Raw genomic sequence first — 18,821 nt, 5'->3', positions numbered from 1 at the left:
AATTATTTGTTAATTAGCTCGATTTAGCCATTCCACTGCGTATACGTCCCACAATGTATGTATTTCAAAATACCATGTTGTACACAATAAACATAAACAGTTTTATCAATTTAAAAATAAGAACAAAAACTAAAGCCTTGGCAAAACCATTTGTGAGGCCCCTTTTTGAGTTTAGCTTAATTAACACTATTCACTTGTATCAACTTAAAATCTAAATTATTTGAAGCTTTTTGGCTAGAAGTTGTTTGGGAGAAAACTGATTATTCCCTGTGGAAGAGGGGTCCCTCTGGTATTCATGGGCAGATGTTCTGTATTTATAATTTGGCCATAATCTGAAAGTCACTTACCAGTCAGAAGTTTTTCTTTTGCTTTCTTTAGTCAGTGTCCTGAGGGATATGTGTGTGTAAAAGCTGGCAGAAATCCTGATTACGGCTTCACAAATTTTGACAATTTTGGCTGGGCCTTATTGGCCCTATTTCGGTTAATGACTCAGGATTACCCCGAAGCACTTTATCACCAGGTAAGAAAGAGAATCTGCACTGCAGTTAAGTATGGCACCGTGCCTTTCTTTCTAAAATAATGGTCAGATGTAATATTGTTTATTAAATTTTTATGTGGAGAAGAATCTGAGGACAAAAAAAAAGAGAACCAGAATTATTGAATATTAAACTATATGCTGGCCACTGTGCCAGGTCTGTGCTTTTTTGCATGATTACTTATTTAATCTTTGGAAGAATTTTATAAGTTTTCTCTTTCTCTATCTCTCTCTCTATATATATACGCACATACACATGTGTGCATATGTGTGTGTGTGTGTGTGTGTGTGTATCTATATATACCTATCTTTTATATGAAGACATTGTAATTCAGAGAAGTTGGATAACCTTCCCAAATTTAGAACAGGTGAACCTTCCGGAGCTAACTGTTCTGTTCCAAAGTCTGTGATATTACACATTTGATATTAACTAAGTAAAGAGCATTTTTAGATACTAATTCTTTAGTCAAAATATTTTGAACCTATAAGATTGCCATGTATCAAACAGTTATTTATTGAATATGTACAACATGCTATTTCTTGTTATTCTTCTATTTTTTCTCATTCCACTTTAATATTCAATCGTGCTCCAGTTGGCTTGCTGTTATGAGATTTGAAATACACATTCTGAGTCTGTCTTTATAACTAATTATGTGTGTGCCAAAGATTCTCAGAAAGGTATAATACTCATTAAAATGGGAATTTCGTTTTTCTATGAAGAGAAGTTTCATTACAGAGGAACATACCATATTATTATCAAAACAACATAGCTAATATCAATAGATATTGAATAAAAATAAATTGCTCTAAATTCTGACATTATTTATAGATAAGGAGATCATCATTTCTTAAAACGTGCATGCATACACACACACCATATGTATTTTGATTGACTAGATATATTGTGGGGAGTGTGTGTGTGTTTATATACAGGTCATTAATAATCATAGGATAATGTAATTTATTTGGGACATAGACAAAAGTTCATAATATATTGTTAAATGGAAACCAGGTAGACTGAACATACATGTAGTACAATGGTATTTTTGGTAAAAGAAATATGTGAAAGTATTACAAGTGACTTTTTTTCTTTATGCAAACTGTATTTTTGTAGATTTGTTGGATTAGTATTTATATTGTTATGCTATCTTCCTTTTAAAAATCCTTCAGTGTTTTCCAAATTCTTATGAGATGAAATTCAAAGTCCATACACATGATACATAATGCCCTTTAAGATCTAGTCTCTGCATACTTCTCCAGATTTATTTTCTAACAATATGCCAATATATAATCACAGCTTTATTTGAGTATAAAAAAAAAAACTTGCTGTTCCATATTCCTTGTTTCCACATACATTATACACTCTGCCTAAGTTTAAGTTTCCTTCTATCTGCCTTCAGTCTCATGACTCAAAGCCAGAATTTCTTCTTTAATTTCCTCAAAACCCTCTTTTCAGAGTAAGGCACGTCCAACACAGGAATCGCACAGTACACTATAATTTCCCCTGATAGTGATATTTTAGTTCCTTGCTCACCTATTTCTCCCAATAGGAGATAAACTGAGAAGTATTTTGACTTATTTTAATTTTTGTGTTCTTAGCCTCTAACACATAGAAATGCCTAATGAAAATTTAATAAACAAAAAATGTAAGTGAATATGTGTGGACCATATCACTTTATATCTTAATAAGGTCTTCCTTTTTTTCTTATAGCCCCCAAAATGTGTTAGGTAATTTTCTCGTTAGTATTGATTTAAAGGCTGTCTTGGGCTGGCTGGTTAGCTCGCTTGGTTAGAGCACGGTTGTATAACACCGAAGTTAAGGGTTCAGATCCCATAATGGCCAACCGCCAAAAAAAAATGAATAAATAAAGCTAGTTTTTTCCCTCTGCCAGTGAAATGGGAAAGCAGTCTGGAAGTGTCCTGGTGTTGGAGTCCATTCAGGACTTCATCATTATTGTGCTCTAAGTATTAATTAACTAGTGTAGATAGAATTTGCTTTGACTTGGTCTGGATTTGTACTCTCAGGATTGCCTTAAACTAAACTAATCATGGCTAAGGAAGTCCAGCAATTATTTCCAAAGTGTATAGCTCATGTTTTGAAGCATATTATTTTCCAATAATTCAATAAATATTTATTTAATCAAAATACTCTTTGATATACCATGGGTACAGAAATGAATTTATTGTGTACCTGCCATGTGCCAAGATCTTCATGTATATATCATTTCATTTGATCTTCATAAAAAACCTATGTACACAAAAAAGATAATAAAACTAGAATTTATACACTTTTTTATGCTAACAAGAATATATACTTTTATTGTCCACTAGCATCATATAGTGGAAAGAGCAAAAGTTTTAGATTCAGACATTTTCCCATAGTTGTGTGATCTTGGGAGCTACTTTCTCTGTCTGATTTTCATTTCTCTTCTGTATATTGGAAATCATATTAAATATTACACAGTCACATTGCACGGAATGAGATAATAAATGTATTTACCAAATATGCATGGCCTGCAGTGTACTCCATACTTATTCTTAACTGCTGAATGTAGTACAGCTAGTTCAGGAGTAAAAATACTTACCCAATGCTAAACAGCTGACTCACTGGAATCATAGGGCTCATTAAAAATACTTTTAGGGCTGACCAGTTAGATTAGTTGGTTAGAGCATGGTGCTGAAAACACCAAGGTCTAGGGTTCAATCCCTGTACCGGCCAGCTGCCAAAAAACAGCAAAACAAAAAAATACTTTTAAAAACGAATATTCTCTAGGTTAGTAAGAACTTATTTATGACTGAATGTTGCAAATTCCTATTAATCTGTAAATATTTTTGACTCCGTTGTACCCACACAATATTTTCTGTAAATAATACTTTTCTACCGATTTGAATGGGTGTTTAAAAATTAAAACTATTCCCATTTGTTTTCTTGAATTTTGTTCATATACTTTTAATCAATGAGGATAAGTCAGTGAACAATATTTTGCATTTGTAATGCTCTATTTATAATTTCCTAAATTTTTAAATTTTCTGTTCTCTCAGGTAATTATGAAATAAAATCTAGTCAGTGCTTAGTCTGGAAATCTAAATTTTAAAATTTTTCTATCTGTAAATATCACCTACTGTAATGACTTCATAGAAATGAATGATATGACTTTCCTATGTGGTTTGTCTAAAGGTTCTTTCACTAAAATAGATACTCTCACAGGTGAAGAAATACTCCTACTCCCTCTCCTTGTATAAACCTGATTTTTCACCTTGTGATTTTTCCATAAAGTAACAATCAGAAGAAAATAATCTCCAAACATTCTCAGACTTGATTAAACTTCATATATTTAAAGATTCTACTGCAAAGAAAGTAACTTTCCATGTTGAGACTGTCCAACTTCTTTATTGATAGATGATAATTTTTTCTTTCAATGTATTTTCTCTATTAACAAAAACATAAAAGTCAAATGCTCACCCTAAATTAATTAAATTAGTAAATTCTTCCCTTTGTTTTGTAGCATATATTTTATATATTATATATGCGACTAAAGATGAAGAGCTTTTCAGATATTTCTGTAGGTAGAGCCAGTACTTAAACTGTCTTGTGATTACATTCCACTTATGACTAAATTATTCTCATAATGAGTTTTTATTTTTCATTTTAAAATAGGAGAATACAGGGGCCAGCCCCGTGGCGCACTCGGGAGAGTGTGGCGCTTGGGTGCACAGCGGCACTTGATCCCCTTACCGGTCACAAAAAGAAAAAAAAAAAAAAGACAAAACAAAAATAGGAGAATACAGGAAAATAAATAAAAATTTTCCTCTTTTGGCCTATCTTCCTCCTCTCCTTAGATCCTGTATGCTTCTGGAAAGGTCTACATGATATTTTTTGTTGTGGTGAGTTTTTGGTTTGCCTTTTATATGGCAAGTTTGTTCTTGAGCATACTTGCTATGGCCTATGAAGAAGAAAAGGAGACAGCTGCTGAAAAAGCTAAGAAGATTGAACCAAAATTTCAACAGACTATAAAAGAACTTCAAGAAGGAAATGAAGCAACTGAGGTATACTCTTTTTAAAATGCTTTTTAGAATCGCAGTGCTAGAGATATCTTCTCAAGGCTTTGGAGTATATTGCCTTCTGATAGATGCTCATATCTGTGTGTGGTACAGAAAGACCAAAAATGATTTCAATAAGAAGGCTTACTTTTGTAATGTAACATTCTTTCCTTAATGCACTGTGGTGAGACTGACCATCTTTAAAGACTTCTTTAAAAGATTTCTTTTTTATGTGATTGTTTTGTTTCAAAATGCATATTGCTACTGCTGATAAACTATGGGTATGTTATATGTTTTTAGAACTTGACTTCTGTTAATATAGGTATAGTTCATTAATTCAAACCTGCTTCAGACAGCATATCAGAATTAATTCTGGAAAATGTGTTTAAACTCAAAAGTGCTAGTGCCTTCCATAATTTAGAAATTAGGAAGTACTGAAAGAATGGATAAAAGTACAGTAATGAAGTTGTAAAGAGAAAAAAATCACTTTGTTGGCTTTCTTGTTCTTTCAAGGGGAAATACACTGTGCATCATGATTTAGGGAATTATTTTATCCATGCAATAATTAAATCCTTGATTAGTAAAACCTAATAATGTTTAACTGTAATTTTCAATTACCTTAGTGTTGTGTTTAAATATTTTTTTAGATTTTTAGCTTCATAGAGTAGCATTCAGGAGTTGTGAAAAATCACCTTTAAAAATCTGAGTTGTGCCATAAGGGTGCTAAACAAAAATAGAGCAAGACTGTGGAAAGCAACCAGAGGTAGCTTTCTTATATTCTGCAGGATCTGGCAATCTCACATCTCTTCCAGGAACTACCTTTCTGGTAGATGCAAAAAGGATCTAGATTGAAGCAGAGGACAAAAGACAGAGAGAAGCCATACCCAAGACCCTTCCATATACAGAAGAAAAAAAGAGATGGGGGGAAGTAAAGAACCAGCATATACTCTGGCACTTAGTGGAATGTGTAATAAGGCTGTCTAAGAGGTTCATTAATACCAAAGGTCTCTTCTGAGTTAAAGAGCGGGAAATGTTAACTTCCCCATAACCCTTTTATTAAGTCATCCTGAGTGAAGAAGCTCGAGAAAGTCATTGTACCAAAAAGTGGGGACTGCATGACATGATGTAGGTTCATACCCAATTACTTGACAGACACTTGTGTCCATAACATGCATACCATTGAACAAGAAGCAATTATGGACTGTATGAAGAAAACATGTATAAAAGGAGGGTATTGAATATAGACATTTTATCGCCCATGAGTAAGTCACAGAAAAACACATTACAAAAGCTTTCTGTCTCTAGAAATGAGTCCAGGGTCCTTCAGACTGAATGATTAGGGTCTGAACGATATATTGAATGCATAATTTGTTCTGAAGTGGCATTTCAGAATCTCAAGGGCTTATGGCTACACACAAATGTATCCAAGAGCATAACAATACTTCTCTTATGCCAAGATGAAATGCTCTATTAAGTCTGCTTATGAAGAAGTTAGATATTTCCCAGTTTCCCAGTATCTCCACTTATTTTGCTTCTCTGGATGACATAAAGCTTTTTTGGTTTTAATTAAAATGTTTTAATTATAACTAATTTATCTTCCAGGAAGAGTCCTGGAACATTTTGTCATGAAGAGTTTTCTGGGAAGTGAAACTAAAACAGGATATTTATTTTCTTTCTCTTTTTTATTTATATGTGAGAAAACAATGGAGAGAAGAGAATTTTAAATGGAACATACCGAGGAAACTTTAGGTGACTGATCTAAGACTAGTCAAATTCCAATTCCAATATCTATGCAATACAGGGAGATTGCATAGATGTTTTATATTCTCACATTATAGGAAAACTGTAGATCATACTTGCTAAGAGCAGAGTTCTGCAATCAGATAAATATAGAGTTCAATACATTTTAGCCACTTAATAGATGTGTGATATTTACCACATCTGTTAACCTTTCTAAACTTCAGCTTCTTTATCTGTATGAATGTATATAATGATAGTACCTGTCTTATAGGTTGTTGTAGGTCCAAATGAAATAAAGGCATGTAAAACACTTAGCAGTGCTTAGACCATAATAAGCAACTAAAAAAAGTTACAAAGAAATATTAATAAAAATATAATAACATGTCAACATCATATTAAATATAGCTTTTACCCAAACTATCATACTCAGCAATCCACATTAAGACTACTTGGTCTTTATAGAAAAATATGTGTCTTTGAATAAACTCAAATTTTAGAGGTAAATTATTTCATAACAATATTAATATTATGTGACATTTATTCTTTATTTACTATGTTCTACTCAATACCAAATGCTTTACATACATTATCACATTACCCCTGTGAAAACTCTTTGAGGTGTAGGAATTATTTCCATATCTCCCATGAGAAAATTGAGATTTAGTCTCCAAAGTAGCAAATGTAGAGCTTGATTGTGGAAATCATTTCACAAATATGTACATATATCAAAACATCACCTTGCACATATTAAATATATACGTTTTGATTTATCAATTATACCTCAATTTAAAATTTTTATAGTTGTACCCTATAAAATTTAAGTCACATGTAATAAAGATTATATAGAGCCAATGGCTAACTATAGGGAACGCAAGAAGGTGCAGCTGTCCCAATGAAGGAAAATCCATCAACATGAAATTCTTAAGTCATTGACTCTATTTAGAGATAATTAAACTAATAATGATAATGATAATAGCAGCAGCATACAATGTTTATTGCCAATTACGTGCCAAACATATAATGTGTCCTCATGAATTCTTAAGTTTAATCCTCACTGAGGAGTTTCAGCTGCAAAGTTTGATCTTTACTCACTGGTGTCTTATTTCTCAACACTAAGGAAAACAGCTCATCATTCAGCACTTTACTTCCTTGTTCTAGAGGCTCAGTGCCAAAACTATATTATTCTATCAGTTACACAGCTTGCAGGTGAAACTTTCTTATGAATTATTAGCTACTGGCAAAACTTCAGTAAGAAAATCAGATATATAAAACTGTAGGAATACAAACATTTAAAAAATACTTGCCACATCTACATTGACATTCTTATAGTGCATCTATCTAATTAGTTAAAATATTATTAACAATTGCACCAAGCACTGGAGATATACAATTTTTAATACATACAAATAGTGTTTATCTTCGTGAAGCTAACGTTCTAATGAGGAGATAGACTATAAAATTATTGTAAACACAAAACTGTATCTCTAGGACAATAAATTAATGTTTCTTAGTGTTATAAGATAGGAAACACAAAACACCATGTACAATATATTCTTGCCACAATCTGAGCTAAGTCTAATAAGCCATTTTCCAGAGACTATAGGATAGAGAAGAACATATTAAGTTACACTGAAAGGACACAATCTGCCAAATCAAGAACATGGAAAATTTTATAGTACAAGAGACCCAGTATCTTTAACAAATGAATCATGTAGAAAAATAATAAATTAAAATTACTAGATAATTAACAGATCTAACAACTAAACACAATGTATGGACCTTGCTTGTGGTTTGAATGGAATAAATCAACTACAATAAAATGTTTTTGAGCAATGAAAGAAGATTGAGTATGATCTGGGTATTGGGTAATATTAAGGAATTACTGATTTTGCCTGTTGTAATAATGGTGTTGTGATTTATGTTTTTTCAAAAGCTTTATCTGAAAATTATATGAGGTCTGAAATTTAATTTGAAATATCTCAGAAAAAAAGCTGGGTAAGAAATAAGTTTTGAAAAGAAGACTATAATATTATTAATTGGTGAGGCTGGATATTAGGCACCTGGTTACTCACTGTATTATTCTCTATTTAAAAAATTGAAACTGGGCAAGTGCAGTAAAGCAGAGAGACATAGTGCTTTGAGAGCCTTTGAGAGCTTTTTCTGCCTAGTATTTCTCCTAGGCAGAAAAGGTTTTTATGTTATGAGGAATTGACATTTGAACTGAGATGTGAAAAATGCATTCATGCTAAATACAGGAAGCAGGAGATCTGAGTCCGAGATAAACATGTCAGATATTCATAGCTAAATGCATGAAATGTGACTGGGTGCTTCTTTATTCATACCTTCTCTCCAAAGAAAACTGAAACCAGTTTTGAGAGTAAGAACTCTAGCCTCTTTTTCCAGTTTAATTTTAATGTTACACTGTCCAAAGTTCAGCCCCTAAACTTTTTTTAAAAAGTTTATTAGCTCTAAAACTATCCTTTAAAAAAAAAAAAAAAAAGGAGAGTTATTGGATTATAATCCTCTCAATTTGCACTGCAGAATGGATACATCCTTAGTAATTGGCTAACGTGGGCATTCATTGAATATTTATGAGAAGCTCAATCAAGGTAAACATATTACTAGACTGATACGTGTTTCATTCATTTTATATTCTAAAATATATCCATAGTTCAAGCCAAACTAGTTGAGAATGAAACACTGGCTATATCAACGACATTGGTTCTACCTCCTTCATCTGCCCCTCCCCCCGCCCCCAACAATTATCTTTATTGAATTGCTCTTTGGTGTGATTCCTGCAAACATTGTCACTATCTGAAACAGCTCTGTAAGAAGTAATTCCTCTGTATTAAGGATATAGTTGAGGATATTATGCATTATATTACAAAGAACTATCTTTAAGAAGATACACACCTGAGAAACTCATGTCTGATCTTAATTTTTTAAAAAAAAGAAAAAAGAAAAAAATTCTATTTCTATTGGTTTTTATCTCATGAAAATTTGGAATTGTATAAATTATAACTTATGTAAAATTGTAAATCAACTAAAAAGCACTTTCTGGGATAAGCAGTGTTTAATTAAATAAACCTCACATGCTGAGCTTTTAGTTTTCTTTTTCAATTAAAAAAAAAAGTGAGGAAACAGAGCTCTGTAGGCCCACAGAATCTGTCATTTTCCTGATGAAACTCAGTACTCACTATGATCGGTTTTAACCTCCTCCAGCTCTAGTATTTATGAAATTAGAAGGGACTTGACTGATACTGAGTGAGATGAATATGATGATCCCCTTGGTATCTCGTATGCCACTTCAGACATAGCACAGCAGAATTTGCCACTTGGAGTGTTGCGTTGGGTTACTGGTAAACCTCCACCACTAATTCCTTCAGTGCTGGGCAGCAGCAATCCCCAACTCAGTTAACTGTTCTGAAGCAATCTTACCTATTTACCCCAAGTTAACCCCATTTTTGTGTGTGCCAAATGTAAAAACTATTGGGAATCGCTATTACATAATATCACACACCCATTGTCAGGCTCGTGGAGTTTAAATCCAAAAACAATTTTACACATGGTCACTAGAAATGTCTATGTCTATACTTATGATAGTTACAGAACTTGTAATATCTACGTGAAAGCCTAGTAGTTTTGAGTGCCATTCCAATGCAAAATGAGCAAAGCAGGGTCTCTTAAAACAATTAATCAAGAGACATGAGAAACAGAAAGAAATGATTCCTTTATGGAACTATGTCTATCCTACTCATTTAGTATTATACACGTTCTATCCAAAGCAACCCTTTTAAATTCATTCCATTAACTGATAAATGTTCTTCAAGGCTTATTTTATCATCACAAAACCAAATCATTTTGATTTTATTAAGAGAATTTACAAAGTTATAAAGTTAACATACATGTAAGGAAAAAATGTAAGGTGTTAGGAAAATATTCTGTTATTACTCAACAGTGTTTTTGGTGATTTTATATTTCACAATAAACCTAAAGCGCATATTGAATTCTTTATCAAATATGGCAGTACCACTAACCTTCCCTGGTCCTTACTCCTTTTATAGATGACCTCATAGTATAAAGTTTTACTGAGTTGCAAGTTATGTACATTCTTTCTCCAAATAATTCTAAATTAGTTTAATAGTGCCTATGGTATAAAGAGTGACTAATGATAGTACCCAAATAGGCTCCTGGAGGTAAGAATCAACATTTTTAGGAAGGTTGTATACCTTCTTGTAGTTATAGTCTTGGATTTACAAATGGGAGAAGCCAGTATTAGACCCATCAAATTTCTTTTCAGGCTAAGACTACACAAATAGAAATGAAGAATAGATCACCAGCTGCCATGAACACATCTTTGGATATATTGGAAGATGCTACTCTCAGACATAAAGAAGGTAAAGTAAAAAATATTTAGACACTCAATGGAAAGTAATATCGTAAGTCTCACTTTTAAAGAAATCCTGCAATTTCTTCAGAATTTTAGATCATTAACCAAAATTTAAGGAATAACATTGAGAATATTAAGATAGACGATACAGAAAATATCTCAGAAGCATAGTGTTTTAAACACCAAAAAGGGTCACCAAAAAATACCAAGGAATTTTATTTGTTTAACATTTAGAACATATTGAAGTATTAACTTGTGACTAAAAATAGAGACTGGAGTATATAACATTAATATTTCAAGGTTATTTCTAGACTTGTCTCTACATTTTTTACATATGATCAATAATTCTTTTTCATGGACAACATTGAAAGGCATTATTTTATAAAGCATATAAATCTAGAAATTATATATTGTAATGTTCTCAACTATAGTCCATATTTGTTTTCTTGGGAGATACTCCTATGTTTTTCTTATATTCAGTTTGCCTCATTTTTATTTGTCTAACTCAGCACTTATGAACAAAGTAGAGGAAACTTACTTCACTCTGCTTTTTATTAGTATAGAATATTTATATTTGTTAATCCCAAATCAGAAGACTAATTTCATCTCTCTTTGCACGCAAAAATCAAAAATATCTATTAGTCAGAACTTAAACAATTTACTAACTTTAACTTTTCTGTTCTCTCATTTCAGAACTTAAAGAATGTAGGAAGAAATGCCCATTGTGTTGGTATAAGTTTGCTAAAACTTTCTTGATCTGGAATTGTTCTCCCTGTTGGTTAAAATTGAAAGAGTTTGTCCATAGGATTGTAATGGACCCATTTACTGATCTTTTCCTTATCATATGCATAATTTTAAACATACATTTTTTGGCCATCGAACATTATCCAATGAGTGAAGAAACCAACAATTTACTCAGCATTGGAAACCTGGTAAGATTCTCATTGTACATTATTTTCATTTGCAAGTTCAACTTTCTTTTATTCATCATTATTGCCTTTATTTTATAACTCCAATATAATGTAGTGTGCAGTTCATTATTACTGAATGAAGTATTGTGTTCATGCTCAGCCTCCTTGTAAATGTTCTTGGCACTGAATATTTTTACAGCTGGAGTTTTAAATTCTGCCATTTAAATTTAGGATTCTTAGACAGTTACTTGAAGTCAAATTAAATGAAAATTATTTATTGCACCTCCCTTCTTAAATATACACTCTCTTGGTACCATCACCCCATAGATCAGAGTAGGGCAGAGATAAAATAATAGGCACAAGTGTTTCATTGACACCTGAATTCTGAATTCCGAGTACAGTAGCACCTGGCCCTGTCTTTTCTAACAGTTTGTCTTTGCCTTAAATAGGAGTTTATCATTTTGGCAAACTATTTTTAATATTCATCTGTCCTTTTTCACATACACTACAAAAGACAAAACAGATCTCTATGAGTTTTTTTAGAAGTCACATTCAAGCAAATGTATATTGTTTAATTTTCTTTGCTTTTATTTTTGTTGTTATTTAGTTGCTTAGGACTAATAAAAACAGCCAAACTGCTACCAGTTTTGAATTATACATTTACTTGATATAAAAACAGTAATTTCTAGCACAGTTTTTAAAAGATAGTTCTATAGGTTTACCTTGGGCATTTTTATGGATCATATATGTACCTTTTAATTTTTTCACAGGTTGAAAAATTAAATATCTTAACCTGTACACTGTATCTTAAAAGGAACTATTCAAAATGGAATTTCACCCTCAAATATTCTCGTGTTTTTTTTCAAAGATGACCTTTATTAAAATAATTGAAGATTCTGTATATAGTTTGACATTATATTGTTAAATAAAATGTATGAGTCTGTCATTTTAATACAGACTCCGAAACTAACCAGATCTTGACAGACGAGCTGCAAAGAACCTGACAGTAAAAAGTTAACACTGTTTGTTAAGAGTTTCTGTGTATGAAGGGTCTGATACAGCTATTGGAATCATATTCTCACCCATGTGTTTTGTTTTTATTTAGGTTTTTATCGGAATTTTTACAGCAGAAATGATTTTAAAAATAATTGTCATGCATCCATATGGGTATTTCCAAGTAGGTTGGAACATTTTTGATAGCATAATTGTGTTCCTTGGTTTAGCAGAACTTTGTCTAGTGCATATTGAAGGAGTAGCTGCGTTTCGATTGTTCAGGATGGTAAGTTGAATCCAAGACTTAATTTTTATTTCACCAAAGTTTATGTCAGTTTTTCAGACATAAAATGAGATAATAGTAACACCTATACCATTGGGACATTGGCAGTATTAGATAAATTAATTCACATATAAAGTGCTTAGCACCCCAAGAATGAGTAAACAGTCTCCAATGCTATTGTTTGACCAAAGCATTAAACAAAATAAGGCCATTTAAGCAGCAAATTTGAGATGTAGTTCTAGGAAGCAGGGCCAGAGCAAGTAGGTAAGTTTTAAACAGCAAGGTAATGAAGACTCCCAGAAGTGCAGCCAGTATGTGACTAAGAAACTGGAACCAGGTATTTCTAAATGTAGGGTAGAAAACTTTAAAAAGGAAGAGCAGTCAGGTCACCAGAATGTTATTATGAAAATTATTAGGTCAGAATCAGTATACGTCTACATTGTAGGCTGATGGTGAGAATAAGAACATTACACAAAGAAATAATGTTATTAGAATGGTATTTACAGAAATATTAAGCATTTGATAGGTAAAATGTTGTCACATTTCAGTGACAGATTAAAAGAATGTAGCACAAATCAAGAACAATTAAGTAGATTTTATTTTATCCAAATAAATGATTACTTCCTAGAGGGCAGCTTCTTCAGAATCCTGTCTTAAATCCTCATCCATAAACTTTTCTAATGACTAAGAGAAATATATACTGGATGTAGTCATCAAATTTATGGATAAATGAAGACTGGCAAATGCAGAAGTGTGCTAAAAGTATCAAAATGTCTTAAAGGCTAGTAATGGACTGAATCTAAAGATGATTAAATTTTGCATGAATAAATGCAGTCTTCTGTCAAGTCCAGAAAGCAACTATATAAAATGCACGTATAAAAATGATGTATGGGTTTCAGATGACTGTGAGTTCACTGTGATATAGTGACCAAAAATGTTAAGATAATCTCATACTGTATAAATAGAAATAAAAAATCAAGTGAAAAGAAGGGAAATATTTAGATTAAAGCTAGTATGTTGTGTTTGGTCTTTAATATGTTACTGTAAAAGGGAAATACATGATAGGAACTTAGTGGAATTCAATGGTTCCTGACAAACTTTTTCAATATCATCTATATGACAAAATGTAGAAAATATTCAATGCATTGAGAAAAGCGAAAGCAAAGAATGGATACTTGCCCTGCCAGATACTAAAATAAAAAATTAGAGTAATTATAATAGTATAATATTGAATGGGAATTGACAAATAGATCAATAGAAGAGCATAGGTATAGATTTAGTGTACAAAATCCTTAAGATATATTAAGAATTATATATAAAATGAATATTCAGTGGTTAATGTTAATAATGCTTAAAACTGAACACGACTTTAAAGGCTATGTTCACATACAGGTATGTGTATAATGCTGATAAATATATTAAATACACATAGTAATAAATACTCACCAGGTTTTTTGTTCCTTATTTCTTGTTTTTCTTGCTGTTTTCTACATTGCTCTGTTAGTTGCGAATTTTCAAATTGGGGAAATATTGGCCAACATTTCAGATTCTGATGCTGACTCTTAGTAACTCATTGGTGGCCCTGAAAGACTTGGTCCTGCTATTGTTCACCTTCATCTTCTTTTCTACTGTGTTTGGGATGAAGTTGTTTGGTCTGAGTTACAAAAAACATGTCTGCCGCATAGATAAAGACTGTCAACTCCCACACTGGCACATGCATGACTTCTTCCACTCCTACCTGACTGTGTTTCGTATTCTATGTGGAGAGTGGATAGAGACCCTATGGGACTGCATGGAGGTAGCAAACAAATCCTGGTGTATTTCTTTTTACATGATGGTCATTTTAATTGGAAACTTATTGGTAAGTAGTCCATACTTTTACAATGTCCTTGAAAAACTCATATAATGTATTCTAGTATTTTCATAATGTGGATTAATGGGATCCAGTGGTCTACAACTGAATTGTCCAATATGGTGACCACTAGTCACTTGTATCTATTAACAGTTGAAATATGACTGGTTTAATTTAGGATGTACTGTAAAGGTAACATAAACACTAATTTTAAGCCAAAAAATAATATAAATCATATCATTAATAATTTTTATATTGAATGCATTTTAAATGATAATATTTGTGTTTAAATACATTCATTTAAATAAAATACATTAGTAAAATTAATTTCACCTGTTTTTGTTCATGCTTTTTATGTGGCTATTGGAAAATTCAAAATTGCATATGTGGCTTGTGTCGTATTTCTGTTGAATGCACTAGTTTATAACCTTGCTACTCAAAGTAGCATTGACCTCATGTGAGAGATGGTTAGAAATGCAGACTCTCAAACCCCATCCAGACCTATAGAAGCATAATCTACATTGCAACAATATCCCCAGGTGACTGGTGTACACATTAAATTTTAAGAAGCACTTAAAGGTAACACTGGCTGTCAAACTTGCCTGCACATTGGAATAACCTGGGGAATTAATAAAAATATGCTGATGCCTTGGATATATTTTTAGAGATTCTGAATCTATTGCTATGTGATCATGGCCTGATTATCAGGAGTTGTTTTTTGTTGTTGTTGTTGTTTTGCTTGTTTGTTTGTTTTAATCCTCAGTTGATTAAATTGTGCAGCAAAGATTGGAAACCACTGGTCTATAAAACTGTTTTGCATTAACTAAGAGAGAAAGTTTTCACTTTTAAATTTCATAATAATTGAAGTGGTGTAATATGGGTTGATAAGTAGCTTCCACTGCTTCTTACAAAAAGATATGGCTTATTTAAAAAGTGGTTCTTACAGAAACAAAAAGACTCAAAATTTCTTTTCACTCAGATGTCATAAAGATCAAGTACATTCCCCAAAAGGCTGAAAAACTCACAGGTTAGACTCAATTTTATCTCTGCCTTTCCTCATTGCTTCTATTTCACCTTGGGAATTCCCCTGTCATACACTTATGGCACTAATTGTTTTTTTGTTTGTTTGTTTGTTTGTTTTTTATGTACTTACCCATGTTTCTTATAAATGGTAAGCTTCATGATGGAAGGGACCATGACTCTTCTGTATATCATAAAGCATAGAACAGTGCTGAACATGTAAAAATACTCCAATATTCTCTGTCCATTGTAGCTATTAGTACATTTCCAACTCCCAGTGATATAAAATACTATTCTAATTGGTTGAAACTGAAATGAGCATGTATATCAGCATACATAACTCAGAATATCAGAGATAGACCTTGCTTCAGTTGTGGTATGGAACACAGTTTCAGATGGAATCCTTAGAGACAGGTGCTTGTATATATCAGGTCTGACTTTCTCTGTATACTCCTTGCTGGCTGGTATCCTATGTTTTAACAAGATGGTTGCTACAGTCTAAAGCCTCACAATTTTTATATCACATCTAGTAGAAGAGAGAATTTCTTTCCTAGAAGTCAAAACAAAGCTTTCCTATTATCTCCTTAGCTCTGAGTCACATGTCCCATTCTGAACTAACCTCTATTGCCCAGGGTGTAGGATTTATTTATTATGTTAAACCACTCGGAGCCTTCCCTTGGAGATGGAGATGACATCAGTCCAAACCCAAATCTTATGGCTAATAATGAGATAAGTGTGATTTCCCAAATGAAATGTAGATTTCTGTCTTCAAAAAAGCCATGGCTGTCGAGAAAAATGACAACACACACACACACATACTTCAAAAGCAAAGAAACACAAATGCTGAGGCAAAGATACAGGTTATATTTTTATGTATCATGTAATTGCCACAGCATAATATTCATATTTGCATAATATATATATTTGCATCAACACTTCTAGGTTTTTTTTGCCTATGAACTTCAGTCTCTTTTTTTATCCTTTCTGATCAGAAACTTCAAGTCAACATGCAGGGGGATTTGGGGATTTCAGAATAAAATGGAGTTACATGAACCTCCATTTCAAATTGATTAGCTGTTATATTTCTTAGCTCTCTAAATCTTGTAAGCTTAATTCGTCTCAACAGTCATCCAGCTGTGGAACATCATGATAATAACACTTGGATATATACAAGGTGAAAAAAATACAAAGAGAAATTTTTTGAGGTTGTTGTTCTTTTTACTCTCCATACTTCCGACATGCATTGTGTTAAAGGAAGGTATTCCTATTTTTAAAATGTAATTTGTCTTATTCCTCTAGCAAAATTCCAACAGTGATTCTGAGCCTTAAAAGAAAATCTTTTTAAAAATATCATCATATGCAAAAGCAAGTCAAGTAACTTTTAAGTAGTTTTATGTCTTGTTGGGTTGTAGAAAAAGTACAGAGTTCAGATTCAAACAAACAGGTTCAAATTCCAATTCTATCACTTATTAATTAAATGGCTTTGTGCCTATGACACAGCCTCTTTAAACCTGAACATAACAATAAACGTGCCTTATAGAGTTATTGTAGTTTAGATAAAATCATATAGCACCCTATAAAAAAAAATAAATGTTTGCTTTTATTTCTTTACATTCTAAAAAATTTTAACCCCTACGTCTACATCAGAGTTTTGTTAATTATTTAATAGTATTTAGAAGTTTCAGTTAGGCAAACATTACAGGCACTATTTCCTCCCAGGTGTTTTGCCTGCAATTTAAGTAGTTGCCATCAGGTGAATTTTAATACAAGAATCTTGTTATGGTTACATAAACCAATGAGGGATAGAAAGACAAAAAGAAGAGAAATATAGAACAATACAAAACCCAGTTGCCTTTTAAAAATAAAAAATTTGATCATAAATATCTATGTTATCCTACATATACTTATATATTTCCAAATTAAATATATTTTAAGTACAACTAGAACAATATTAAAATAAGAGAGCCTCATTACGTGTTAGATTCCTTAAGACATGTTTATTTCTTAATTCCTAAATAGAAAAATAATTACTTAAGTCTCAAGTTTTCTTTTTTTTTCACACTACTTGATTTTTATTTGAGTTGCTCCATTATCATCTAATAGGTGGATATCTTTGAGGAGGAAGAGAGTAACTTTCAGGGGAAGCGTTTTTTATTGAAACATAATTTCTTACATATATTGTGAGGTATGGAGTTGAAAATCAATACCTGTGTACAATGTGTGATGATCAAGTCGGGATAATTAGCATATTCGTCATTATAAAATGTAATCATTTCTTTGTGTTGAGGACATTCAATCTTCTGTCTTCTAGTCATTTGATAACATGCAGTAAATTATTGTTAGTTATAGGTGGCTAAGTAGACTGTAAATCAATAGAAATTATTTTTCCTAATTAGCTGGTTTGTGTTCGTTAACACTTTCTTCATATCCCTCTTTTCTTCCCCCTTTCATGGTTCTGTTTTGTTCACTGTTTTGTTCTCTTCTTCTGAAAGTTCAATATACTACTATGATTCTTGTTTTTCTTTCTCTTTTCTTTCTTTCTTTCAGCTCCCACTTATGAGTGAGGACATATGGTATTTCTCTTTCTGTGCCTGGCTTATTTCACTTAACATAATTTTCTCCAAGCTCTTCTATGCTGCTGTGAATGACAGGATTTCATTCTTTTCATGGCTGAGTAGTATTCCATTGTGTATATATACCACATTTTTCTTATCCAGTCATCTGTTGATGGACATCTAGGTTGGTTACCTATCCTGGCTATTGTGAATAGAGCTGTGACGAACATGGGAGTGCAGGTATCCCTTTGACATGATACTTTCCACTACTTTGGGTATAGACCCAATAGTAGGATTGCTGGATCATATGGTAGTTCTATCTGTAGTTGTCTGAGAAACCTCCATACCATTTTCATAATGGCTGAACTAATTTACATTCCCACCAACATAGGGTTCTTCAGGGGAAACTTTTTAACATTTTGTTTTATACACATATTTTATCTTTTCTTTCTTAACACAGAAACAATAAATATATGTTTTGAATCTGGTTATAGTACAGTG

General features: G+C 32.2%; 1 protein-coding gene across 1 annotated transcript in view; it reads left to right on the top strand.

The window, feature by feature from the left end:
* Window positions 1-18,821, top strand: part of SCN7A (sodium voltage-gated channel alpha subunit 7) — a 63,764-nt gene that overhangs the window by 18,100 nt on the left and 26,843 nt on the right. The window contains exons 8-13 of the mRNA XM_063092342.1: window positions 379-520; window positions 4,376-4,582; window positions 10,617-10,713; window positions 11,400-11,638; window positions 12,723-12,896; window positions 14,398-14,754. Coding sequence (XP_062948412.1) covers window positions 379-520; window positions 4,376-4,582; window positions 10,617-10,713; window positions 11,400-11,638; window positions 12,723-12,896; window positions 14,398-14,754 — 1,216 coding nt within the window. The remainder of the gene's footprint in view (window positions 1-378; window positions 521-4,375; window positions 4,583-10,616; window positions 10,714-11,399; window positions 11,639-12,722; window positions 12,897-14,397; window positions 14,755-18,821) is intronic.

The sequence above is a fragment of the Cynocephalus volans genome, chromosome 1 (assembly GCF_027409185.1).
Source record: "Cynocephalus volans isolate mCynVol1 chromosome 1, mCynVol1.pri, whole genome shotgun sequence".
Classification (NCBI taxonomy): domain Eukaryota; kingdom Metazoa; phylum Chordata; class Mammalia; order Dermoptera; family Cynocephalidae; genus Cynocephalus; species Cynocephalus volans.
The sequence above is the reverse complement of the archived record's forward strand: the minus strand, read 5'-3'. Positions and strand labels throughout refer to the sequence as shown.